The sequence below is a fragment of the Aaosphaeria arxii genome (assembly GCF_010015735.1).
Source record: "Aaosphaeria arxii CBS 175.79 unplaced genomic scaffold BU24scaffold_5, whole genome shotgun sequence".
Taxonomy (NCBI): Eukaryota; Fungi; Ascomycota; class Dothideomycetes; order Pleosporales; genus Aaosphaeria; species Aaosphaeria arxii.
In genome coordinates, this window is record NW_022983478.1 from 1,181,215 (window position 1) to 1,206,753 (window position 25,539).

General features: G+C 50.9%; 9 protein-coding genes across 9 annotated transcripts; 4 read left to right on the forward strand and 5 right to left on the reverse strand.

The window, feature by feature from the left end:
- Positions 1–361: 361 nt before the first annotated feature.
- On the reverse strand, positions 362–2,656 carry BU24DRAFT_371260 (uncharacterized protein). Its single transcript, XM_033524459.1, has 6 exons — positions 2,283–2,656; positions 2,211–2,233; positions 2,060–2,159; positions 1,900–2,008; positions 1,573–1,851; positions 362–1,516 (listed from the first exon to the last, which is right to left on the reverse strand). Exons 1-6 carry the CDS (start codon positions 2,636–2,638, stop codon positions 446–448), a joined length of 1,938 nt encoding a protein of 645 aa, XP_033382894.1. The 5' UTR covers positions 2,639–2,656; the 3' UTR covers positions 362–445.
- A 1,757-nt stretch (positions 2,657–4,413) lies between these two features.
- On the reverse strand, positions 4,414–4,789 carry BU24DRAFT_216489 (uncharacterized protein). Its single transcript, XM_033522005.1, has one exon. The coding sequence runs from the start codon at positions 4,657–4,659 to the stop codon at positions 4,459–4,461; it is 201 nt and encodes a 66-aa protein (XP_033382895.1). The 5' UTR covers positions 4,660–4,789; the 3' UTR covers positions 4,414–4,458.
- BU24DRAFT_451566 (uncharacterized protein) lies at positions 4,604–8,731 on the forward strand. The gene is made up of 4 exons (XM_033531121.1): positions 4,604–6,145; positions 6,200–7,697; positions 7,750–7,974; positions 8,026–8,731. The coding sequence occupies exons 1-4, from the start codon at positions 4,919–4,921 to the stop codon at positions 8,382–8,384; spliced, it is 3,309 nt and encodes a 1,102-aa protein (XP_033382896.1). The 5' UTR covers positions 4,604–4,918; the 3' UTR covers positions 8,385–8,731.
- Positions 8,732–8,802: 71 nt separating this feature from the next.
- BU24DRAFT_423476 (uncharacterized protein) lies at positions 8,803–9,739 on the reverse strand. Its single transcript, XM_033528261.1, has one exon. The coding sequence runs from the start codon at positions 9,642–9,644 to the stop codon at positions 8,874–8,876; it is 771 nt and encodes a 256-aa protein (XP_033382897.1). The 5' UTR covers positions 9,645–9,739; the 3' UTR covers positions 8,803–8,873.
- Positions 9,740–10,513: 774 nt separating this feature from the next.
- Positions 10,514–11,724, forward strand: BU24DRAFT_451568 (NAD(P)-binding protein; the record flags this gene model as incomplete). Its single annotated transcript, XM_033531122.1, has 2 exons — positions 10,514–10,646; positions 10,704–11,724. Exons 1-2 carry the CDS (start codon positions 10,630–10,632, stop codon positions 11,722–11,724), a joined length of 1,038 nt encoding a protein of 345 aa, XP_033382898.1. The 5' UTR covers positions 10,514–10,629.
- A 699-nt stretch (positions 11,725–12,423) lies between these two features.
- On the reverse strand, positions 12,424–13,660 carry BU24DRAFT_463339 (uncharacterized protein; the record flags this gene model as incomplete). The annotated part of the gene is made up of 3 exons (XM_033532107.1): positions 12,424–12,861; positions 12,930–13,077; positions 13,155–13,660. The coding sequence occupies 3 exons, from the start codon at positions 13,658–13,660 to the stop codon at positions 12,424–12,426; spliced, it is 1,092 nt and encodes a 363-aa protein (XP_033382899.1).
- A 1,426-nt stretch (positions 13,661–15,086) lies between these two features.
- Positions 15,087–15,938, forward strand: BU24DRAFT_423477 (riboflavin biosynthesis protein RibD domain-containing protein). The gene has a single exon (XM_033528262.1). It carries the CDS (start codon positions 15,280–15,282, stop codon positions 15,883–15,885), a length of 606 nt encoding a protein of 201 aa, XP_033382900.1. The 5' UTR covers positions 15,087–15,279; the 3' UTR covers positions 15,886–15,938.
- Positions 15,939–16,452: 514 nt separating this feature from the next.
- On the forward strand, positions 16,453–19,641 carry BU24DRAFT_451570 (uncharacterized protein). Its single transcript, XM_033531123.1, has 4 exons — positions 16,453–16,880; positions 16,964–17,134; positions 17,184–19,157; positions 19,212–19,641. The coding sequence occupies exons 1-4, from the start codon at positions 16,757–16,759 to the stop codon at positions 19,223–19,225; spliced, it is 2,283 nt and encodes a 760-aa protein (XP_033382901.1). The 5' UTR covers positions 16,453–16,756; the 3' UTR covers positions 19,226–19,641.
- A 2,618-nt stretch (positions 19,642–22,259) lies between these two features.
- On the reverse strand, positions 22,260–25,099 carry BU24DRAFT_463342 (glycoside hydrolase family 3 protein; the record flags this gene model as incomplete). The annotated part of the gene is made up of 6 exons (XM_033532108.1): positions 22,260–23,559; positions 23,625–23,794; positions 23,857–24,464; positions 24,517–24,697; positions 24,751–24,891; positions 24,944–25,099. 6 exons carry the CDS (start codon positions 25,097–25,099, stop codon positions 22,260–22,262), a joined length of 2,556 nt encoding a protein of 851 aa, XP_033382902.1.
- Between the last annotated feature and the right edge of the window lie 440 nt (positions 25,100–25,539).

Consider the following 25,539-nt stretch of genomic DNA (forward strand, 5'->3'; position numbering starts at 1 on the left):
GAGGTCGTCAGTTTGGATATAACTAGTGGTGGTGTTGCCGAAGCGCGGGGAGATGGGGATCGATATAACCGACATGCAACCAGAAAGGCGGGCCGCTCACGCTAGGGGTTCCGAATTGGGTTAAACAACCATGGACATTCCATGTGGAAAACGTACCATATTCGTAGATAAAAGGTCGTTTCGCCAGATCGAAATGCGAGTTGAGGTTAATATGGTCATCTTCTACTGTATCTATGGCATCGAATGAAGTTGACTTCCTTGAAGATTAGTTTTCACAATTGACTTGTAAATCCTGGGATTTTGTCAATTCATCACGGTTTTCTGTATGCTGCGAGAGCGTTTTAATCCAAAATCCATGGCTATTAGATTATCCGAAAATTCTTTTAATATCTCACATGTACATTATACACTGCATTTTTCCATTGTCTTGTCGCATCACAGCAATTCAGTGCCCAAGCGTCGTGTGCACCCTGGGTCGAGTAATCCTGTCTTCGTGCAACTCGATGTAAGTTTCCCCTCTGTTGTCGAACTCTTCGTCTGGGTCCGGCTTGCGCAGGAAAACAGGTTTCCGTAAGTTCTTCCTGCCAAATATGAATCGTCCAATGAACCACGTCAATTGGTCTATGCCGTGGCGCATATGCTCGCGCGTGCGGTATCCAAAGACCTGGTCCAGGTCCTCCAACGTCAAATCCTTCGTTTCGGGGACGAAGAACAGAATCGTCCACCAGCCTATGAAGCACCATGCTGCGTACCATCCGAATGCTCCCGATACCGTGAACGCGCTACTCATCTTCGGCCACGTCATGGACACCATCCAGTTGAAGAGCCAATTGACACTGGTGACCAATCCCATACCGAAGTCGCGGTTGTAGAGCGGCATTGATTCAGCCGAATACACGAACGGGACTGGACCTTCGCCCGGCGAGTAGGCAACACCAAAGAGGTACATGCCCAGAATCACGAGTATGTGTTGAGCGGAGGATTTATCAGGCAGCGCAAATGCAATCACTACCACAATCTGGAAAATCCCCATGAAGGGAAAGGTGGAAAGGAGTAAGTTGCGGCGACCAAAGGTATCGATCGTCCATATGGCTGGAATAGCGAAGAGGAAGTTGATAATCCCAAAACCCATGGAAATAATCAGGGAGTCAATGTCGGAGTAATTGGCGTGGTCTTTGAGGATGGTGCTTGAATAGTAGGCCACTACATTCACTCCGCACAGCTGCTGAAGGATCATTAGTATGAATGAAGCAGTCAAGGCCCGTCGGTTCCTGCCTAGCGAGAACATCTCCGAAAAGGGCTTCTGTTGCTGCATGATCTCTTCTTCCCCCTGCAGCAAGTAATTGATCAAGAAGAGATCCCGGCCGGCCTGTAGCTTGGTATGGCGGAGCTTGCAGAGAGCCATGAATGCCTCCTCATACTTCTTTTTGTTACCAGCTCTTGCTTTCTTTAACAGCCATCGCGGTGATTCTGGCAAGGTATAGACATAGGCAACGACGACAAGAGGAAGAATCATCTGTATCACATTAGCATGTGGCGGGCCATTGTGACGGAAAAGATGTGCTAGCTTACCGGACTCGCTAGCATAAGCCGCCAGTTGAGACTGCATCGAGAGGAAAGGAGAATCTTGGAACCTTCTCCGCAGATTTCCTTGTTCATTCCATCTCGGACATCTGCAAGGGCTACACCAGCAATGTATCCACACATGATGCCAAACGCGGTCCACATCTGCCACATCATGACGAGCGCGCCACGAATGTTGGCCGGTGCAGCCTCGGCAGCATAGATAGGGATTGTTGCACTCTTGGGGCCTATACCAAATCCAAGAAGAAACCGGGCGACGAAAAGGTGCTGCTAAGGTTAGACAAGCATTATGAATTGGAGAATGGCAATGCATACCTCCCATCTTTGCGGGAATGCCTGGCCGAGACATGTGAGGGAGCTGATGAGACAGGTGATAAAGATAACCCCACGTCGGTCGAACCACTTATTCATCGGATAGTTGAGCCTGGTGTGCAGGGTCAGAAATTGTACGGGGAGAGATTGAGATAGCACAAACCAGCAAGCAAACGCGCAGCACAGGTATGGTGCACCGTTGACCAGTCCAAGCAGCCCCTCTTTACCATCCAAACCAAGGGCCTCCTTATAAAAGACCTGAGCTGTATAATGTTAGTGAAAAGCATGCATCGTCATCGAAACAGGTAACGAACCTCCATTGACTGCTGTCTCATCCCTGGTCACGATCAGTATGAGAATCTCATGAGAGTTGGAATAGATCGTACCATCCCTGCACGGCAGCTCCCAACGAACAACAACCCACCAGCGCGTACAATCTCCAAGGCTGTTTGAATTTATCGATGCGGTTGGTGCTATTTTCCAAGTCCAAGTATCTGGCTTCCGACTCTTTGAGCGAGATCTTGTTCCGTGCAGAATTGGACTGCGCGAGGAACGCACCACGGCGAATGTAGTCGGCATAATCTTCAAGTTCGGATTCTTTAAGGAATACGTCGACGCTGTTGTTCATTCGTTCTGGGGTCCACCCTACGAATGGTTGAGCAAGCCGTCGATCGGGCCGATCCGCATCGTCATAGACGGGCCTCCCATGGCGACCAGCAACACCATTTTCCTGGTATTGCATGTTGGTCGGGGGGGATGGTTGAATTCGATTTGTCTGTTGTTGGGCAAAGTGAACGCATGGCACGGGCGGCGACCATGTATATTTCAACAGAATGGGATGGCCCTGGGTATTCAGAAGTGCAAGGAGGGGAAAACGGAGCCGGGATCAGTTGATGGAGGGTTACTGGTGAGGTGCCTCAGGCGAGATACAATATCAAGGGGCGCAGCCCGGTCACGGTTCGTGCTGTGTATCATCCATACATCACATCACATATGAGCTGCAGCCTAAACGAATGAGGCCGCCACCGGTGAGAAAATAAGGCGATGGCGTCGCGGGAAGCGGCCGCAGCAGAAGCATTCCGGCCCCCAATGCGTTGTGGCATTATGATGGCAGGGTAAGGCAGGACGCAAAGCTGGTAGGATGGATAGATGGCGAATGAGGCGGAAGGATGGGCGGTGGCTCAGTTCTTTCGCCGGCAGCGTTTAAAGTACGCGAGTGCGAGTCTTAGAAGAAGGCCAAGGAATGTAGAAGTAGTATTCGATGCCCAGCCCGGCCCGGCAGCCTGTCAATACAATCTGTGCGACAGAGGTGAATCCGTGTGAGTGGAAGAGCCTTGACGAGGGACAACGCCGGGTCGAGGGTGGGATGATGTGGTTGGGTGTGTGTCTGTTTGATGATGACGGTCAGTCGTAATTGCGGATGAAATATGTAGCGGGAAGCCTGGAGGACGGTTTGCTGGGCAAGAGAAGGCGGTTGATCGATGATGATCGATCGGTCGATAGTGGAGATGGGAGGGAGATGCCTTGAAGGGGAGTGGAGGAGAGGGAGTGGAGTTGGTGTGAGGTGGAGATTGGAGGTGGTTTGCGGTTTGCGGTTTGCGGGTGGTGGAGGCAGTGGCGGGTGGAGTTGCAAGGGTGGGTACATAATCGTAGTTTGATGCGGGGGTGGGCACTTTACGGAGTACACTATTAGTTACTGTAATACAATAATAGCTGGAAATGGACGGTGAAGAAGATAGAATAGAAACTACAATACATTACTCGTGTTCATCCTAACTAATCCCAATACTAGGGAAGCGATGCGAAAACAGTGAGGCGAGATAGTGTACAAATAACCACGGTGTACTTTATCCCTCATACTGGGGCGGGTAGTGGATCAAGTACCGCCAAGTACTCCGTTCCTGTTTGTTCTGTTCCTCCTCGGATGCGTGCGTCTGTACGGGGTAACTGGATGCATGCCTGGCCACCACATGGCAAGTACCTCCCTACGTAACTACGTAACTGCGTAACTTCCTACCTCGTAGATCCATCCATATGTAATTAAGGAAAGAACGATTGTACGCGAGAAGGTGAATGGTGACACGCGCGAAGGGACAGGACGTGACGCGTTCCTTCCTTCTGAGCCTTTTGCCCTTCCTTTATGCATTAAAGAAAGGTATTCATTCCATACGGAATTTGTCGATCAATGTTGAATATAGAGCACGAGACCATCCATAAGCTACCTATCTACCTGTCTAGGGATATATCTACCTACAAAGGTATACAATATGTCGAGTAGGAGTACTGACTACATACATACAACAACGATTACCCCGTCTATAACCAAGACTACAGATTACTCCGAGGAGAGCATACAGCGTAGAGCTTGCCTGAACGGAGTAGGGCGCAATAGTTTACTTACTTACATTCGGTACTTGGCTAGGTGCTTGGAACAGTACGAGTGGATAGCAGGTAACAGGCAGGGCAGGTAATACCCCACGACACCTCATAAGGCTACTCGTCGTACAACTCGCACTCGTACTAATTGCTATTACTCGTAATTGCTGCTACGCCCACCCCCTCCTACATCATTGCGCGCCGTCCTAGAATCTTGACACCTTCATACACACTCACACTCACACTCTCTTGACTCTTCCCCTTCTTCTTCTTCTTTTCTCTTCCACCATCGCCTCCTCGCCTTGTTCTGTTCTTCCTTTCCTTTCCCCTTATTTCTCGCTCCGTTTCTTCACCATTTAGATTATCTTCTTCTCCTGCTCTCCTCATCCACCAACCCCCGCCTTAATCCTCCTCGCCCTGTATTACTTACTGCACAGCGTATCTAGTATTTCAGCCTGCTGTCCGCTGTCAGCCGTCAGACCCATGGCCAACCCTTTTTATCCCTCTTGACGCCTTGTTGTTAACATCTTCCAACTCGACATTACTTCTCCTCGTTGTTGCCCTCTGTTGGGCCCTAATCATCATCTCATATCACCCCAGACTGATCGACAACCCACCCGCCTGCGATGCATCCTGATGCAAAGTCATGGAACCTTCCACCCAGGCCGGGGCCGACGCCCGAGAAGAGATAGAAGAATTCCTCCACCACACCTTGCCGCACAAACCATTCGACCAATACATCGACGACACCGTCTTCCTCGACGTCAAAGAATTACTCACCCGCCATCCTGACCGCCAAATTAGACAATGGAGCGAAAACCCCCGCCTCTACACTCTCTTGCGCATGCTCGAGTACGAAGACGATGGGCAAATATTCAAGAAATTCGACTCGGAGCAGATCAGTGACTTCTGGCTGCCCATGACCTCTGCAAGCCTCTCCCAGTTTGCTCAGACAACCGATCTAAACCCCACCTTGTTTCGCCGTGCTCAGATGCACGTCTTGTCCAAACCCGACCAGATGAGCGACGAGAAGTTGACCGCCGCATCCCATGTTCACAAGTATATTCGCGAAGGGAGCGCCTATTTCGAAGAGGTCGACAAGATCGGCAGAGGCGGTTCTGCCGAGGTCGTGCGTGTGCGTCACAAGCTATCAGGCAAGCAATTCGCCTGCAAGCGTATCCTACGCGCAGATACAGTCAAAGCCCAGAAGAACCAGCTCATAGAATTCGAGCAAGAAGTTGGCGTCCTACAACGCCTCAGCCACCACCACTTTGTCACCTTTGTCGCAAGTTTCACTGATCTTACCTCCTTCTCTCTCATCCTCAATCCCGTCGCCAAAGACGTTCTTAAATCCATGCTGGAGCGCCAGGCTCGCGATCAGCCACTCCCCAACGAAGACATCTCTACCCTTCGTCGCTCCTTTGGCTGCCTGACCACCGCCTTGACATTTTTGCATGAGCAAAAGGTTAGACACAAAGACATCAAACCAGGCAACATTCTACTGAGCGACGGTCGGATCTATCTCTGTGATTTTGGAATCGCACGTGACTGGTCGAAGAGTGAACATAGCACAACGGAAGGCGACGTTCTCAAGTTCACTCGACGATATTGTGCCCCAGAGGTTTTCGGCCGTGATCCCCGCAATAGCAAGTCAGACATTTGGTCCTTGGGTTGCGTATTCCTCGAGATCATCAGCGTAATCAAAGGATATCCCCTCGAAGAAGTCAACCACTTCTTATTACAACACAGCGTCGGTGCCAGTGCCCAAGGATTATGGTGTGCTCCAGAGGCCATCCAAGCATGGCTCGTCAAGATTCGGAGCGAAAGGCATGACTCGGCAGATGATCTGCCACTGGACTGGATCATTCCTATGGTAAGTAGTCCTGTTCGCCCGAAATAGTTAAGCTACCGAACTCACATCCTGCAGATCAGATCGGAGCCTGACGATCGACTGAAAGCCTCGCAAGTCTTGGACATGATTCACAGGCAGACTAATGATATACGACGACCAGACCTTTTCGTTGCCTCCTGTTGTAGAAGGTCGGACAGTTTACTCCCCATAGATGCCACGACTTCTACTCTCTCCCGCCAGAAGAGCTCGGCAAAGTCCGACAGCACTAGCCTGTCAGACCGTTACTCGCTGGACAGACCTCAGCCTGAGGGGCTTGGTCTACAGGGTGTCCCTGCCTCTCCTCCAGCTTCCTATCTGGTACTTCCTACCCGGAATAAATCATCCACTTCCACACTGGCGAATAGAGGAAGGTCTCGTGAGAGATCTGTTTCCCCCGGGACTCAGAGCCCTCATCTTTCAAGCGAGAGCTCAAACACCATTCCCTTTTCGATAGAGCCAGTATCTCCCCCACCAATAGCCAAATTTACACCTCCACACATAGCAATGCGCACTTATAGCCTGCGTGGCTCCACCCATTCTGCAGCGAAGCCTTCCGAGTTGATTTCTCCACGTCCCACCGCGTTTTCCGGCTCTGGAGCTCGAGATTCCTTGGACTTTCAAAGGCCGGACCCAGACCCGCCCGCAATGTATAGCGTCAAATGCGGTTGTGCAGCTCAAATGAACGAGAAACATATCTTCAATTCTCCTCTCGTTTCATCTTCCATCCAAGAAGATCTACCCACAATACAAACATCCCCTGTCTGTGAGCTGCGGGAGAATAGGGTACAGGTCTATGAGACCCTACCCGAGGATCCGACAGCCGCCAACATCTCGTTGCCCCAAATATGGTGGCTAACGCGTCGTTTGGTCATCAGCTATCTCTCTGGATCACCTGAGATACGTCGCTGCAGCTCATTCTGGATACCTCTTGCCGACATCCGTTTTAGTTGCGATGGTTCTGACGTTACTCTTCAATGGTCAGATTGTAATCAGATGACGGAACGACGTACAGCTAATTACGGCATTCTCTACGACTGGTCATACAAACCAAAATCACCGAATAACAGCATCATACTACGATTCCAAGATGCCCAGCAAGCATACGCCTTCATAGATACCGTTAGATTGCCCTACGAAGATGGTGTGAAGATTCGGACCCGCCGCAAGGTTGACATTTCAGAAATGCAAGAGTTGCATACCTTCGACCTTGGTAGACAAGGCATCCAGGAGTACCGTGCAGCAGTTCTTACTACTGTTCAGGATTCATTCGCTGATTCGAAACTTTTTATCCAGTGGCCTGAGGTGGATCTGGATATAAGGGTTCACGACGATCATGACCAATATGTTCATGCTTATCAGATGGTGGTTCGATTCAACAACGTCGCGACACCGACCTACCATTCAGACATTCGGGGCGAGCCTGCCGTCGACTATTCAAGAACGGCGTCCTTCAGTGCCGCCCGCCAATTGAAAACCTCTTTCGCGGCAACCTTCCCTCTAGGAACAAGACATAGTTTGCCTGTGCCGCCAGTGGGTGAGTCATTTCGCGATTATAAAAAGCTCCCACGGTATGCTAATCAAGACAGGTATGGTTAACATGCTCTACAATATGACGGGCTGGACGTTACGCTACTTCGCAATTCTCGATAAATTTAAATCCAAGAACAAACATTTTTGGAGCAAAAAATACGGACGCGCCGACATATTGCTCTTCGAGAAGGAAGTCGATGACAACTCGATAAGAAGACGTGGTACACAGCTAGTAGTCCGTTTACATGAAGAGATCGATTTTCTCTGGACAGCTGGCAGCAGTAAGCTGCCCCGCCCGAGAAAATGTGTTTTATAGCTAACTCCGTTATCAGTAACATCCTCAACGGCACTGTCTTACTCCAGCTGTGAAGTCACTTTGACCGTTTCGAACAAAACTCGCGGCCGCCTTCTCAATGTAACCAACATGACCGCGGTGGCTTCCGAAGGTCCAACCAAGCCGCAGCATTCCCATCATCGCTCGACTTCGGATGCACACGAAGAACTCTCAGAATTGGTACTCACTTTCCAAGAAGAGCGCTACCGTCTCGAGTTCGATCGAATCGTGTCTGAATTCAAGGCCGCTGCTTTGGCGTCGGCGCCCTTGACCAGAACAGCCACACTCGCAGGGTCTATGCGAAGATTCAACAGTGTCACCTCCAACGATATGCATCCGAGTCCCCCTATGCGATGATGATCTCCTCAAACTGCTTGCCGATATGCGGGCCGGCATGCCGACTTTCGGTTTATTTTCTTCCTTTTTGTTTCTTGTAATCAACATTTCGAATCATTTCATTTTGGCGAACGATACCCGGGCATTAATGGTGTTGGAAACAGGATCCACCGCACATCTTTCAGTTCTCAATTTTGATGTAATAGTTAATAAGTACTTGTAACTTTCCCAACCATATTGTCCTGTTCTTTGTATGCTAATGCTCCCCCAAATGCACACTCCGTTATCTTGTGTTCCAGGTCGGACAACGGCGAGTGATGGAACGAACCCTAATACTACCAAACCATATGACTCTGGATGCATGCCACTGTGTATGGGTGAGGTATGTCAATGACCTGGAATATAGCGGCCGCATGAGCCACGACGCCTTTTCAATTGGATTAAAACAAAGCCGTGGAAGATACTGCGGAAATTGGAAGTGTCAGAGGCATGTTCCTGATGAGATTGCCTCTAGAAGCTAATTACATTCACATTCAGTGTCGCAAACGTATCAAGCCACGAACTATTCCCCGGTTCCTTCCTCCAACAGCTCTCCAAGAACTCTGCTATCTGTTTCAAAGACGTGAACTTCAGCTGATTTTGGATAGCCAACAGAATGCCCAAAACACGACGCTGGCGCTGGGCTGCCCTCAAATGCGCCCCCGCAACACACAGAGGGAATACCAGGCAGTTTAGGATCTTGGACTTGCGAGGCACCGCATCGATGGCGTCGAGGCAGGCATTGATGTGCTGCTGGACTTGTGGATGTCCCGCCGGCAAACCGCACACTGCCCTGTACAGATAGACAAGAGCTGTGTGTTGGTATGCGCGAAGAAATGCGTGGTGTGATACCATTTCCGAGTTGGAAGGGACGTCCGACCCGTCCAGATCTGAAAAGGTGAAGGGGCTGTAGGATGGCTGCAGTGCTAGTTCGAATGCTTTGATCCTGTCCATCGAGAGTGTGTTGTTGTTTTCCACGATGGATTGCCGGTATATCAGCATGTGTGACATCTGCTCAAATGCACCAGCCAGAGACGGTGCCGGAGACGATGGTGCTGCGTCGTCGACCACATGTTCCTGCCACCACACCGAGTCAGGAGGAAACAGACGCCACGACGAAGGCGAAAGACACGCCGCACCCCCCCTCAACATCTTCGTCGTAAGATCCGCCGTCGCAAACAAACACGTCAAGACACTCAGCGACCTATCCCCAACCGCCAACACACTCCCCAATCCCCCCATCGCATCAACCGTCGCCCTAACCCCCCGGCTATGAACCAACGTCGAGCCCTCCCGCTCACACACCATATACCCCTCATAAAAATACAGCAACAAAATCGCAAACAGCAGCGGCTTCATCCCCCTAACCCTCCCCACCCCGCCCCGACTCGCAGAACAACGATCGAGCTCCAAGTTCACGGCCTCAATACACGCCCTGCGCTTCCTATCCACATCCACCGGCGCGCTCCGCCGATCCTGCAGGAACCGATGCGCCTCCGCCATCAAGCTCGCAGCGAGACGCACCACGCGGTCCCGCACGACCGCGCCCACCGCAGGCGAACTCGGCTCCTCGGACGCTGTAAGAAGCGGCCACAGACGCCCGTGGAAATACAGCACCGCGGCGTCGTCCCGGGTGCTGCTGGGGGGGAACAACATGACGGGCTGGAAGGAGACGGGGACGGTGGACACGGGACGAGGGCGGCGGCTGCGGGTGCGAGGGGTGGGACTGGGAGTGTAGGTGCAGGGTAGGCCGGTGCTGGTGCACCGGTGGCAGGTCGGGTGGGTGAGGTCGCAGCGTGTGCGGCGGGCTTTGCAAGGGAGGCAGGAGAGGGGGAGGGTTCTTGTGCGCTGGGGATGGTGAGGGGGAGGGGGTGGTGGTGGGTTCATTTTGGGGGTCAGTCATTCATTCCCTTTCAGACTTAGTGAGAGGTTGTTGGGTATCTTACGTAGGTAAGTACATATGAAGCTAGAAATGAGAGACGATGTCAAGGATATATGACATGCGGAGGATCAACGAAGCTAAGCCCCAAATAGCCTATCTCAAAGAACGCTAACGATTTGGTCGATGAAGATTTCCTAAATGGGTTACGTCGGATTCTACATTTATAATGCATCAGACATTGGTTCATGGACGAAAGAAGAAGAAAAGACTATAAAGTCCCAACGGATCGCCCACTTTCCTAAGTCTCGTTTTCAATTACAATTCTTACAGGAAGATTGTTCAATCATGGTGAAGATATTCTTGTCAGTTTACCCAATCTCCCATAAATGCCATGGTCCGCGCTGACTTGATACTTCTAGGGCTGGGGCTACCGGTTATATCGGTGGAGATGCACTCTACACCATCGTCGAGGCTCATCCTGAATACGATATCACCTGTCTGGTACGCAACGCCGAAAAGGCTGCCTTGCTCACCAGCCAGTACCCTTCCTTGTCTACAGTCATAGGGGATCTCGACGACTCGGACCTTCTCGCAGAACAGGTCGCCAAAGCCGACATCATATGCCACCTCGCCAGCTGCGAGCACCTCAGCGCCGTGCAAGCCATCTCCAAACGCCTGTCACGCCCCGACATCTCCCAAGCCACCAAATCAATCATCCACCTCTCCGGCTCCGACATCCTCTGCCTCCCCGACCTCACCAACCAAACCTACGGAACCCACAGCGACAAATTCCACAACGACATCCACTCCATCCACTCCATCCTCTCCCTCCCCTCCGACGCCCCGCACCAGGCCGTCGACGCCACCATAACACACATCAGCTCCGCAAACCCACACATCAAAACCGCAATCGTCTGCCCGCCCACCATCTACGGCCCCGGCCGCGGGCCCGGCAACACACGCAGCATCCAGGTCCCCGAACTCGCGTCCCACATCCTGAAGCGCGGATCCGGGTTCTCGGTCGAACGCGGCGAGAACCGCTGGTCGACGGTGCACGTGCACGACGTGTCGGCGCTGTTCCTCGCGCTCGTCGAGGACGCAGCGGGTGGTGCGTTCCGCGGCACGTGGGGAGTTGAGGGGTTCTACTTCGCGGCGTCTGGGGTTGCGGCGTGGGGTGATGTCGCGGGGATGGTCGTGCGGGAGGCGGTGAATCAGGGGTTCTTGCGGGGTGGTACTGGGGAGGTGGAGAAGTTGGGGTGGGAGGAGGCGGATGGGGTGTGGGAGTTTGCGTCGTTGTTTTGGGGGACGAATTCGCTGTGTGTGGCTGAGAGGGCGAGGGAGGTGCTCGGGTGGGTTCCTAGGGGACAGAGTTTGGTGGAGGAGATTGAGGGGGTTGTGAGGGGGGAGGCGGGGAGACTTGGGATGCAGGCTGTGGGGTAGGTGGATGATGGGGTTTGGAGTGGGTGGTTTGAGAGCTGATGGAGAGGATGGCATGCGGGTTTCTGGTGCGTGTGGGTTCTGATGGTGCTTGAATTATAGAATGTTGAAAGGGGCCTCGTTCTCCTATCGGAGTTGGCAGGATAGTGAGCGGCAATACGACACTGTACTCGGAGAGTGAGCACGTTGCAAACTATGCTAAACGATGGCTCGATGGCTTTATGACACGAATAAATGAGAACCTAGTCGGCTTGCTGGGGGATCTTAATGTTGCTGGTCGATCGATTGTGAGTACGTGTTTGCTGAAAAATGGGTCTATTGGGAGCAGAGTATCATCATCTATTGTTGTAGAGATCAACTTTATGCTTGAACTGACAAAAGAACTGAAGGTCCGCGCCCTGTCTGTTTCTTCTCTTTGTTGCATAAGCTGATTGTCTTGGGCTCTGGGAGCTGGGCGTACGGTTGAGATATATACATCTGTCTAGATCTTTCTTCTAATATGGAAAGCCCATGTGTTTTGTGTAATCTTTGAATAAGGAGGCATACAAGCCGAACCAACATCATTCACAAGGGATGCGTACTCTAAATCGCACTATTTCGTGGGAAACTGCAAATCAATCTTCACAAATACCAAATACGTTGCACTCCTAGAAGTCCCAAAGACCAACATCAAGTACTCCCCATCACCATAGACCCAGCAGTTCAATTCACCTCGTTCACATCCTCCAGCACCACGGAATCCGCATCAAACCCTGCACCCTTGAACTCAAAATACCTCTTCGAGTCATTGTACATATACTCCGGCTCCACTAACGTCTCCTTCCCTTCCCCTTCATATATACTATCCTCCTCTAGAAACCACGGCCCGAGCATGTACATCGCCTTCCCCACCTGCTCAAATATGGTACGACTCCCTTTCCCGCACAACTTGACGGCGCGTCCGCAATCGAAGCCGTCGATGCCGCCGTCCTTGCATGGGTCGAGAATGCTGATCCTGTCGATGAGCGGGACGTCTTCCTTGGAGCCGGATGGCGAGGCAGTGATGGATTCAGTGAGACTGAAGCTGACGAAGCGGGCGTTGTCGCAGTCTGCGCGGTCGGTGTCGTTGTGCATGAAGAGCTGGAGGAGCGCGCATTGGCTCTGTTCCTTAAGGTCAGTGACAGTCTCTTGATGATTTGATACAGGTAAGGGTAGCGAGAGAAACTTACGCAAGTAGCCTTCTTTTTCAATCTGGCTATCTCGTCTGAACGAGGACCCTCGGGCATGCCACCGCCATCGTCTCGACGCTGTCGAGCTGGGATCACGGGTTCTTCGGCGAGGAAGATGTCTTTGCAGTCTACGAGACACTCCTTCACTCTATACTCATCGTTAGTCTGCGTCTCACGTCCCGCAACAGCGACCTCCAGAATTAAGGAAAAGGAATCAAAACGAACCCATCATACAGTTCCTCCCTGGCCTGACTACCCTTCTCTCCCTCACCCTTCCCATCGAACCTCAACCCCGTCGTCCCGTTTCCCATATCTTTCAGTTTGAAACTCGACAAAAACAACAGATCCCCGCGCACCACCATCCCGCTCATGATCTCCGGCCTCCACTCATCCTCATGCCGCGGCTGGTCCCCCACCTTCCCCTTCCCCTCCTCCCACTCCCGCCCCACCTTGTCCATCCCGATGAAGACGTCGCGCGTCAGCGCTGCGAACTGATGGTCCGCATTCTTTTCCCCGTAGGCGAAGGGGTGATTATTGGGGAAGTTGGAGAAGTAAAGGGCGCTGGAGAAGTAGGAGAGACGGTCGGATTTCAGGAGGGTCATGTTGGGGGTGATGGTCGTGTTGAACTGTGCTTGGCCAGGAACGGGAAAGGGGAGGTAGCCGGGGGGTAGGGCGCCATTGGTGAAAGGGAGAAGGAGGGAAAGGGGGAGGATGTGTTTCGGGTGGGGCATTGTGTCGATGGTGGCGGTGGTGTTGATTGTTGGTGTTGTAGGAGGTGGGTGGTGAGGTTATGAAGTCGAGGCTGGAGGGTTTGATGGGTAAGACAGTGGGGAATGTAGATATAAATATGGGAGTTTGATTGATTGTGGTTTTTTTCTGTTTCTGTATTGTCACCGTATATGGAGTTTTAAGACGTTCCTCTTCCCTATGCAGTGTTTCTAACCCATCAATGCATTGCTAGCCATTGTAAAGGAATATCGAGGAGGTTGTTAGTATTGTAATGCCAATGATACTACGTTGAGTTCGAAAGCAAAACCGACAGCCTTGTCATCCACCACGGTGAAGAGTTCTAGTACCAATGTATCTTGCTCCCGTGGAAACATGTTTCACATTCAAAGGCGTCACGTTTTTAGGGTGAGGCTAAACGAGAGAAGGAAGATGAAATATGCCCCCAAGATATCGACGAGGCTGTCTGTCTACTTTGTTTAATAGTACGGGGTACATACGTGCAGTTTATGAGGCTGTTGTTTACGCCCGGGGATTTCGCCCCGTGACATGTGTTCTATTCAATAAAGGGGCGATCGTCGGATTGTACCATATGCTCGGCTAGTACCAAAGCGAATTCCAAATCAATGCCTCCATACGTAGCCACTTAGTTATGAAGCCAACGCTACTTTCGAAGAGTTAATTTGCAGACAATTGGAGATTGTTAGTTGTGGAGGAGGTTGCTTGTTGTGTGAGATGACCAGGGCGTGTTCCAATAACGAAGGATCTAGGTGTAGTAAGTTATTATTCGAAGACAGGTTATGAAAGACATTGTTCTAATATGATAGGTACCTCGTAGCTCAGTTTACGATGAATACTCACTAGATCATTGGCCAATGTCAATGAATGTCATCGTTGGTTATGTTGTGGGCGCCTCTCGGTAATCACCGTCGGAACGGATTCAACCGCAGTTACCCCTCCTTGATTTGCTTATCCGTCCCCAGGGTCCAGTTGGTATTTCTGCTTAGTGACGGTGTCAGATGACGAAGGATATGCATGAAAAATAGTTTCTGGTACTCGTATGTTCCTATTGCATGCGGCTGTCTAGACCACCACAAAGCGCTGCACCAAGTGAGTTGGCAACGCAACGTCTCTCTTCTCCGTTATTCGAAGCGAGGTTCACTCGGAGCTTATGGATATACAAGAGCATGCATCGGCTCAATAGATGCTCCACGTTCTGATTCGTACACATCAGAACTCTCCCCCATGCTTCCGTACTGCAATCCTCTTCCAATGGGAAACTAAACCTATTATGCCTGGGATGATCAATGTGTATGCATGATTGGGACGGTATGTGATTGGTTGCCATTAGTCAAGCATTACCATATCGGGATTAGACAGGAATACCTTAAAACGGCAACAGGGTCCAGAGTCATCGTCTCCAAGAGTCGTCGGAAGTGCCCAGGACGGGAGTAGGGGAGCAGGAGGTACAATAAGTCACACGCCGTTATGACTATCTCTCCGTTGTTCGAATTTCGACCTCCCCCACTGGTCGGACCGTCTTTATCTCTGCTGCAATCCTTCCTGCGGGCTTCGATCTAGACTGCACATATATGCACAGCCGTTCTCACGAACAACAACCACAATGCGTCGGCTACGATACAACGTCGCTGTTTCCCTCGACGGCTTCATAGCTTCTCCGGATGGCACTACGGACTGGATTGTCGAGGATACCAGTATTGATTTCGCCGCGCTATATGCATCGTTTTCGACATTCGTAATGGGGCGCAAAACCTACGAAACCATGCAGGCGTACGGCGAGCAGAATCCCCTGCGGGCAATGACCCGCGATGCGCTCATCGTCGTTAGTAAAAGCATGAAGGCCGAAGAACACCCAGAAGTCACGATAGTTGCAGAGCGCGTGGAAGAATTTGTAGAACAATTGAAAGGAGCCGCCGGTAGTGGTGGTGGCGTAGCACGAGACATCTGGCTCTTCGGAGGTGGACAGCTGGCTACGTGTCTTTTGAATGCTGGCCTGGTCGACACCGTCGAGACGGCCATCATGCCTGTCCTGATCGGGGAAGGTGTGAAGATGGTCGGCGGCAGCGCTGCTGGAGATAAGAAAACGACGATGAAATTGTCGCTAGAGTCTACGCGACGATTGTCAGGTAGTGGCATTTTGATGTGCACGTATTTGGTTGCGTCGCTCCCTGCGGCTCCGGGATCATGCGGTTCCGATCTACACCGATAGGGACTCGATAACGGAGAACAATAATAATTACCACTCAGGCTGGTAAACGGCGTGTGACGTACATCTTACTCTATCTATGTATCTATCTATCTAGCGGTGGTGTTATCTACTTGTCTCGACGATGACGCTGGATGAAGGCGGTTCCTGGATGCTGACCCACAGAACGACAAAAGCAATCATCATGTAGCCATGGGATCTACACAGCAGCGATAACGGGACGACCAATGTTGGGATGGCTCTTTTTTTGGGGTCAGCTATCTTTTGTCCGGCGTTCGGGATATTTTTTAAGCAACAGAATTGTTCGAATCAACATCTGTGATTTGATTCTACTTTGGTGTGAATGGGTCTAGCGCACTCAGCTAATTATACAACCAAGAGAAGTAGAGGAAAAACTCGACTCATGTGTAGATGCGGTAGAACACAATCAATCCCTTCTTGTCCTTCTCCTGTCTGAAATTGAGGCGAATCACGCGGAGATAATGCGGGGTCGCTTACGATACAAGTTCTAGTGCCGTAAGTGCCCCTAAGATCGGCTGAAACCCCCTCCAAGCCTACGCAGTGTGTGAAGAAGAAAGGAACGAACCCAGCCCAGCTCACCCCAACAACACACAATCCCAGCACCCAAAAACCCCCACCGAACTGCTCTAGTTAACGCTCATCTGACTTTTCCTTTCCATACTCAACATAGTCTCATCCAACAAGCCTCTTCCTCTCATTCTCATCTTGCCCAGCGTCCTGCATCTCATATTTCCCCTTCCTTGTCTTCTTTTATTCAGTCTTTGCATTTCATCCCCCTCCTCGTAGCTTTCAGCACGGGATCGGATGCCGCCTCCCAACAAAGCATGCATATATCTTCTCGTATCTCATCATCATGACGCCGGACCCCAAACCCGCCGCCAACAGGAACCCGAGACCTCTTGCTCCTAAGACTGCTGAAGTGCAGAAGACGGGTGAAGAAGATGGGATCAAGCGCAAGCAGCCAAAGAGTCGTAATGGCACGTCCCCAACATTCCTCGCTGCTGGACCTATGACGCCATGCAGACATGCACGTCCTTACAACAATATGCTGACGGCGCAGGCTGCCTAACTTGCAAAGCGAAAAGAATGAAGTGCGATGAAGCGAAACCCTCATGTCAACAATGTACCCGTCGTGGAATTCCCTGCGGTGGCTACAAAAAGGATCTCAAATGGAAAGCCTTTGGCCAGCCTCGGGCCCAAAACCCGAACCCAGCATCGCGCCCTTCGGGAGGTAAATATGAGCAGTATCTACTTCAATAATCGAAACTGAATTTTGAAAGCATCCAAATCCAACGCCGAGCGTAGCAATGATCAATCATTGCCTCTTGGCTCTCCTACTTCTGGCAATGTGAACGAAGCCTTCGGTAGGATGAGCGGCAACAATCCTATCAACATCCCCTCGCAGTCTTCTCACCACCAAAGACAGCCTTCGGGTAGCTTGCCACATCAGGCGAGTACCAATTCCAACCCGCCTTCAGAAAGACTGGTCACACCCATCGATCAACGTTCCAATGGAAGTTGGAATTTCTCTCCTAATGCCACATGGCTCGATTCAGACGTACTGTTGGCAGGCCTGGCAGAAGATGTTGACTTGGGAGATCAGCAACATGTTTCCCCTCTTAACGATCTCGAGTTCCTGGATCGAGAGACTTCCAGGGAGGCACAAGATCATTTCGATTGGCGTTCATACGGTTTCGACACTTTCGATGCATTACTGGAGCAAGCTGCGCCGTCACCTCTTGTTACACAGGACGATTTCCACATGGACGACATTCCCAACTTTAATGTGCCGCCTCGGCCTCTGTGGCGACCTCCGCCCCGTTCCGCGTCTGTGAACGAACAGGATTGGAACGAAATCTTCCGGCAGCCTCAATTCCAGAATGCCACTCCAGAGATCATCTCCACTGTATTTCACCAATACACCAGCCGCATCTTATCGATTGAGGACGACGATGGGGTGAACCCGTGGAAGGAGTACGTTTGGCCACTTGCTAAAGAGTATCCTGCACTGTATCATGCTGTTGCTGCAATGACGTGCTATCATATGAGCCGCGCCCAACCAGACCTTCGTACACAAGCGATCGGACATGTCCAATGCAGTATGGAAAACCTAGCTGCTAACATTGACAGTGGTACGATTTCTCTTGATGCTGCGCTGGCTGCGTCCCTAGCTCTTGCTTGGGCAGAGGCTTGGGATTGTACCAGACCCACTGGAAAACACCACATTGACGGAGCGCGGGCACTCGTGAAACAAGCTCGAGATACCCCAAACCGGTCTCCTCTTCTCGACTTTCTAATCAGCGACTTCCTCTACATGGATGTCATCGCCCGCCTCACGTCGACGTTTGAAGATACGTCATTATCTAGGCAGATCGACTACTTCCCTGATCCATCGGAGAACGGACCACATTCTGATTCGTTGATGGGATTCGCCTGCACACTCTTCCCAATAATCGGAGCTGTTGGGGATATAGTCGGCTGTATCCGTGCTAGGAACATGAAGCGAAATTCACCCGCGATAATATCACGAGCTATCGAATTGAAGAAGGCCATTGAGCGGTGGTCCCCACAGGTCAACCTTTCGGGAGTCGACAATCCCTCATCTACAGTGTCCGACTCAATACAGACTGCCGAAGCGTATCGCTGGGCTACGCTCTTGCTTCTTCAGCAAGCCGTGCCCGAATTGCCAGATAAATCATCATATTGGCAGCTTGGTCAGAAAGTCCTTGTTTTCTTGGCAACCATCCCTCTGTCGTCTACCACCCTTGTCACACACCATTTTCCGCTCATGCAGGCAGGGTGTGAGGCTACTGAAGAGGAGGATCGCGAGTGGGTCAAAGAACGTTGGGCAACGATGGGTAAGCGGATGATCACTGGGGTCGTGGAGAGATGTTTCAGCATCACAGAAGAGGCTTGGAGAAGGAAAGACGAATATGCCGCTCGTAAAGGGTTCTGTTCACGGACCGGCGCCAAAGTATCTCCCCATCTTTCATCGATAGCAGCAGACACAACTGCCGGACTGAATAGGCTGGACCCCATGCGTCTCGTCGGTGAAGATTACGCGACACAGATGGAAAACTATGATAACCGACTACGAAGAGGCTCTAAGGCAGCCCGATCCGCGTCTCCCGATTTCCCTATTTCATCAGTATTCAATACGGGCATTGACCCGATCACGAGATCCGGCAGTGTTGATTACACGGTTCAAGGACAATTGCATTGGTTAGGCGTTATGAAGGACTTTGGCTGGGAAGGTACGTGGATAAGCTCTACGTTCCCACATTACTGAACTTTGCTAACCTCATCAGTTATGCTTGGATGAAATCATGATGCGAAGAACAATTCACTGTAAGGCTCCATATTCTTTTTATGCAAGGTAAAGCGCAATACAAAAATTCACCACACAGTCCTCAGTATTGGTCATGACCTCTACGCTACAGCGCACAAGGGAAGGTGACGAGACATGCCTCATGAATTATGTCCCAAATTTTTCCATCACTGGAGCCCACACCCGTTGTCGCCAAACACTACGCCCGCACCTGTCAGGAACACCCTGATTCACTTTAATATCAGAGTGTTTTCTGCCATGGTGTTGTTCCTCAAGCAACTCCCACTTCCCGCCCAATCAATCCTGTATCCCATCCACCAGATTTCCAACTCGGTGTGGTCCAAAATCGGGTATACGCTCGTGAGAAACGTTAATCGGCGACAAAGGAATATCGTGAACGGAAAGCCGTGATCGCCGTGATGCTCTCGCCGCAGTCCATGGCACCTGAAGCCTGATCGGTGATTCGCCAACCTTGCAATTCCACTGCAGTGCCCTTCCACTATTGTTGGCTGCAACCCGTCAACTATGGCCCCCGCACCTTCAGCCCTTCGCCTATGTCTTCAATCGCATCCCGCCTCTCTTCGCCAGAGTTGCATCGCTCAACGTAAAAGCGCAAACGAAGTTGTACCTGTCAATGTGCTATTGTGTGACTAGAAGCGTGGCCACCTCCTTGTCCCCGGCACTGCTCGTCTCGATGTCGGTCGGGTCGGTCACGGAGACGATGATTCCGAGTTCGTGGTGTAAACGAAGTAAGATTGATGCCGGTCATCTTGGGGACAGCTCGACGGACCTGAAGGCATGGATTCATGCAGCGCGCATGAACGGTTGATAGCCCTAGGTTGTTAGTTGACGAGCAGCAAGAGCGACGAAGACGAAGCTTTGCTGACTTGGTGCAGTGGCTGCTGAGCTTCGTACCTCGATATCTCAATGTTGAAATGGCAAGCAATCCGGCAGCATCCTGGCACGCATGCTACGAACTGCACCATTGCTAAGGATGATGCCATCACCCTAAGAACCCATAGAGAGATCTGGTTACATTTTCGGACGAACCGATGTCTCCTATTAAGAGGTCCTTCGCAATTCCGTCATCATTGCGACTTCTTTGTGCGTTGGAGTTGTGCTTGAAGATTGACAAAACGCTGTTATGAGAGGCTGAAGCGATACGCCCTGTCCCCTGCGCTGTCGGGGTCGGAGAATGGTTTCACCCTATGCACCCAAGACATGAGAGTGTGTGCTTAAGGTCTTTTGGGAGGTAAGACAGACATATCATTCTTGAGTACTGATGAAAACTTGTAGTGAAAATGAGATCGGACCTGCTGTTGGATTAGCACCGCCCGTTCTCTATAAATCACCTTGTCTTCACCTCCAGAACCTCGGTTTGCGTACTCATCCTTCCTATACCGTTATATTTTTCCGCGACACAACTTTTATGCCTTTGCAGGTGTTGCACAGCACACGCGTGCCGCTGACTATTGGCCGGAAAATATCCGCGCAAATGTTCCCAATTCGGTCATGTCAACCACGAAACACAGCGCGATATCATTGGTCAACTCATATCATTCCTTGGCTTGATTTCCCGAATAGTCCAGTAGTTCGATACCTCTCTGCCTGATATTGCCCTGGATAGGTAAGCAGTGGCAGCGAAAGATAAGAAAAAAAAGGACAACCCATTGCTGTTGTTGCAGTACAAACATGAAGCGAAAGCGTTACTCAGGTGAGCCAACCAATGTGTCCGAAGTCAGTCCGACATGGACTTGGCTTCATCTTCACCGTTGCGATCATCACGCTCAACATCATCCTCAAGTCAAGTTGGTTCTTCCAGAATTGTTCACGTCCTCTTCCCTACTACACACCTTTATTTGCAATAGTTCGCGGCAGATATAGTCTAGTCCCGACTGAGACTTCTAGATAAAAGGTCCCGAACCCATAGAAGCACTGTGGCTCCGCACCACGTAGACCTCTATAACCAACATGACCACCCTTTTGGATTTAAGCTCGACAAAATGTACTCCGTACCTGAGCGCTCGATAGTCACAGCTTTAGGAATTAATCTGCCGTATGGCATACACTCCGCTGGATTACCCGCTTCTCCCAGATGCACCGAAAACATGCGATACTTCATAAATCATGACATGACACCAGAAACCGACCGCACTTAGGATAGAAATGACCCGTGTTGGAAGTAATGGGAACCACATCATGCCCTTTTCACAAATCCTGTCTTGGTCGTCAAGTTAGTTAAGTAGAAATCACGACATCCGTTACCAATGACAGTATATAAATACTATTCGGATCCTAAAGGATACAATAGGCTTGCTTTCTTCATGCCTGAATAGGGCCAGATCCTAGGTATAGATAATTAGTTGTATTGCGATTAGTCCCCGAAGGACTTTTCACTGTCCAACGTCCCTTCCTCCAGCCCCTAAATCCTCCCTCCCCCACGCAGGGTCAAAAAGAGTATCAACTACCCACACACGCCCTCTTTTCTTCCTCACTCTCGATACCTTCCAGACCGGCAAAAAAAAAATCAAAAAACATACAACAGCGGGGATTCGCTGATGGTCACCCACTCAACTACTAGTCCGCCGGTACTATGCTTAAGTATGGCTGAGCGAACGGGAAGCCCTGTTTTCATAGTCCAATGGTCGTATGTGATTGTTTGGCCATTTTGAGTGTACTTATTTCACGATGGTAATCCCTCGGGACGAGTGAGGGGAGTGTGATGGATAAGGGGCACTGGTGGAGATTTGGTGTTGATGATATGTTTAACACGACTTGTAGAAGAATTGACTTGGAAGCCAATCAAATAAGGCGCTATTTGCGTCTGTTGTCATATTGACCCGCTGGAAACACTGCAATGCCAACCATTCGCTGGATTTCTGGAAATGGTCTCTTATATGATCATTTATGAATGAGAAACGTAGATCTAAGCAATGGCATTAATCTACAAGAATGGGGTTGTTACTGTAAGCGGCCGTCTACACTGGAACACATGCCCAGCTCAAGATATCTAGATCAATCTATGCAATTACAACTCGGGGCCAATTCCGTCACCAAGTATATGAGTCCATGATATCTCTTCAGGTACAGTGATGCGCCAGCCACACTCGGTATGCTCAGCGTCTGAACCCACGTGGATTTCGAATTCAGACCCAGCATCAATAACCCATCGTTTCTTGCTCGCATCGAACATGCCGAGAGCATATGCGTCAATGACACTCGAGACCACCTCCTCCTGGCCAGACGTGAGCCGACTGGTCTTGGCGAAGCCGCAAATATGTCTTGTCGGGCGTGCCAGCCTGCAAGCTGAGACCTGCTTAGCGAAGAAGATCACGATTTGCGCACCAGCAACATCATATCCCCCAGTGTTGCGCACCGTGGCCGTCACGGTCACCCCCTTCTCCAACGTGAGTGTAGTAGAGTCAATTCCAGCTGGGGAGATCGAGAAACCATTGTACGAGAGACCATAGCCGATGGGAAACAGAGGTTTGGTCCCAACCAGGTCCCACCAACGATAACCGACATAGAGACCTTCTGAGTAGTGCGATTCGTTTTGCTCACCAGGGAATGACGAATAAGCGGGACAGTCCCTCAGGTCGCGAGGGAACGTAATGGGCAGTCTACCCGATGGATTGACCTTGCCAGTGATAACCTGTGCTGCGGCGTTACCAAGCTCCTGACCTTGATACCACGTGTATAGCACAGCATCCACCTGGTCGATCCAGGGATACATGTTGACGGGTGTTCCTGCTTGGACAACCACAATTGTACGTTTGCAATTGGCCGCCACCTCACGGATCAGCCTTACCTGTTCTCCTGGGAGTTCGAAGATAGGTATGTCGTGACCCTCGGTCTCCCATTCCTTGTCGCGTCCGACCACGACAATTGCGGCATCGCAGGTCTTAGCCAAAACGCCAGCCTCAGCGGGAAGATCACTGTCGTTGGCTTCCTGAAATCCGAGTCGGACACCTTGGAAGATGTTCTCCATTGGATCCATCAAAGGAGCTATAGATGGGTCTAATTGTCTGTCGTGCGATAGATAGTCGATCCGGATGTCGTGATCTTTCCCTGCTTCCATGAAGAGTTCAGTCACAACTTCGTCACTGCCATACGTGAAGAATAGGCTGGCCCTTGTACTGAAATCTCCCGACTGTTGTAGAATTTGGTTACCATCCACGAAAAGTTTTGCCGGTCCCATCGATGCTAAAGAGAGCTTATGTGTGCCTGTCGTGAGGGGCGTGAGTACAGTGCGAACTCGGAAGCAGAAGTCTGTTGGTCGGCCAATTTCCTTTGGAACGTCTCCGAAATTTATAAAGTAGAGGTCGTCACTACAATCTAAATCAATATGCGAGAGCGGCTAACAGATCGTTGGAAAGTTTGGGGGTTCACTCACATGTGCGTTTTGGTGACCACTCCAGTGGAGAAATCGTGGCCAAAAAACCAGTCGACACATGCGCCGTGGATGCCGGTGTCGGGATTTCTGGCGCTTTTTGAAGGCGCCGGGAGATATCTGTTCATTCTGGCGCCCTCGTGGAATACAACCTCAGTGCCGTGCCCGGTGACCTCACGTTCCACGGAGTCATAAACAGAAGTCCAGTATGGGGCCTTGATATAGCTACTCCCACCCCCACCCGCCACGCGATTCTCTTAGCATTTGGCCCAACAACTGCCAATCTGGAAATACTCTGCTCGTCAGCTTTGAGTGGGAGAGCATTGGGCTGGTTCTTCAACAGAACGATGCCAGCTGCCGCTGCTTCAAGTAGTAGGGCCCCAATGGTAGGGTCATTGCTGGTGTATTCTGGCTCGTCGCTATCATCCTCAAAGCGGCCTGTCCTCTCTAGAAGATTTAACATACGATATGCCGACTCATCAATTCGCTTTAAATCAACAGCTCCGTCCGCGAGAGGCCCTTTGAGGGCTTCCAGAGACCGATGTTGGGGTGGTCCAGGCATCTCGAGGTCGAGCCCATTATTGATTGAGGCAACAGCGGAAGTAGTACCACCCCAGTCACTCATGAACACACCGCTCCACTTCCATTCGTCCCGAGCAATGTCTATAAGGAGCTCCTTGGACGCATCGCAATGGTGGCCATTGACCTTGTTGTAAGCGGTCATCATGCACCACGGGTCCGCTTCACGGACCATCATTTGGAAGGGGAGCAGGTATACTTCTCGCAGAGCCCTCGCGCTGATGTTCGCGCTGACTTTGAAGCGCTTGGTTTCCTGGTCGTTGGCTGGAATTCATCAGTACAAAGGTTCAGCAACGGACGAGTCGGCGTGACAAACCAACAAAGTGCTTCGGTGTTGCACCAATGCCACGAGACTGCATGCCCCGGATATGAGCTGAGGCTAGTTTGCCTGTAAGAAATGGATCTTCGCTAAAAGATTCGAAATTGCGACCTCCTAGAGGGTGACGGTGAATGCACATTGTCGGAGCGAGTGATACAGAGGCAGATTTAGTCTTACACTAGATGAATCATTAAGATGGCAGGTATCTCTAGGTCCCTGACTCTACTGTACCTCTTCTGCAAGCAACCCTCCAATGCGTTCCATAAGGTTCACGTCCCACGTGGCTCCAAGGCTGACACCAGATGGCAGGAAAGCTGCGGGAACATTTTCGCCAAATACTTCGCCGCGCGCGCCCGAAGGGCCATCACTAACCTTCGAGATGACTATTAGTATGGAACGAAAGATCAGGATTTCCAAAGAATACCTTTAGAGGCGGTACACCAACTCGTTTGATTGCGGTAGTGCGCCATGGAGAAGCACCAGCAAGGAGGGAGAGCTTCTCCTCGAGCGAAAGAGCAGCGAGAATATCAGAGATACGTGTATGAGATGCCACAGAGGCTGGGCTGTCTCCAGCAGACATTTTCGAATTATGAACGGACAGCAAGAATAGTTCCAGATGTATAAGACGCTAGACTGGGGAAAAAGGAGAGATTTTTTCCTCGACGTTTGACAATGGTACCTCGTTTGTATATTGGCCTGGTGGAACGTGATGTGAATTGTTTCGCATTGCACCACAGTCTTCCATAGATGCCTTACTTTAAGTCAGTTACAGAACTACCATAGATAGGACAAACAATACCTCAGAGATTGAATTAGGAATGCAGATTCCTCCATAATTTCTCCGCATCGTGGTTCCGACCCGCAAAATATTAGCGGAATACGCATTCCGCCCGGTCGATGATCCAGGCATAGCTGCCCTTAGTAGTTCGCCGTTATCCGCAATGTTGCCCACTCACCGGTGATAACAATAAATGCCCCATGCAGTGAAGAATGCCTAATCCAGATTTTGTCCAAGCATTC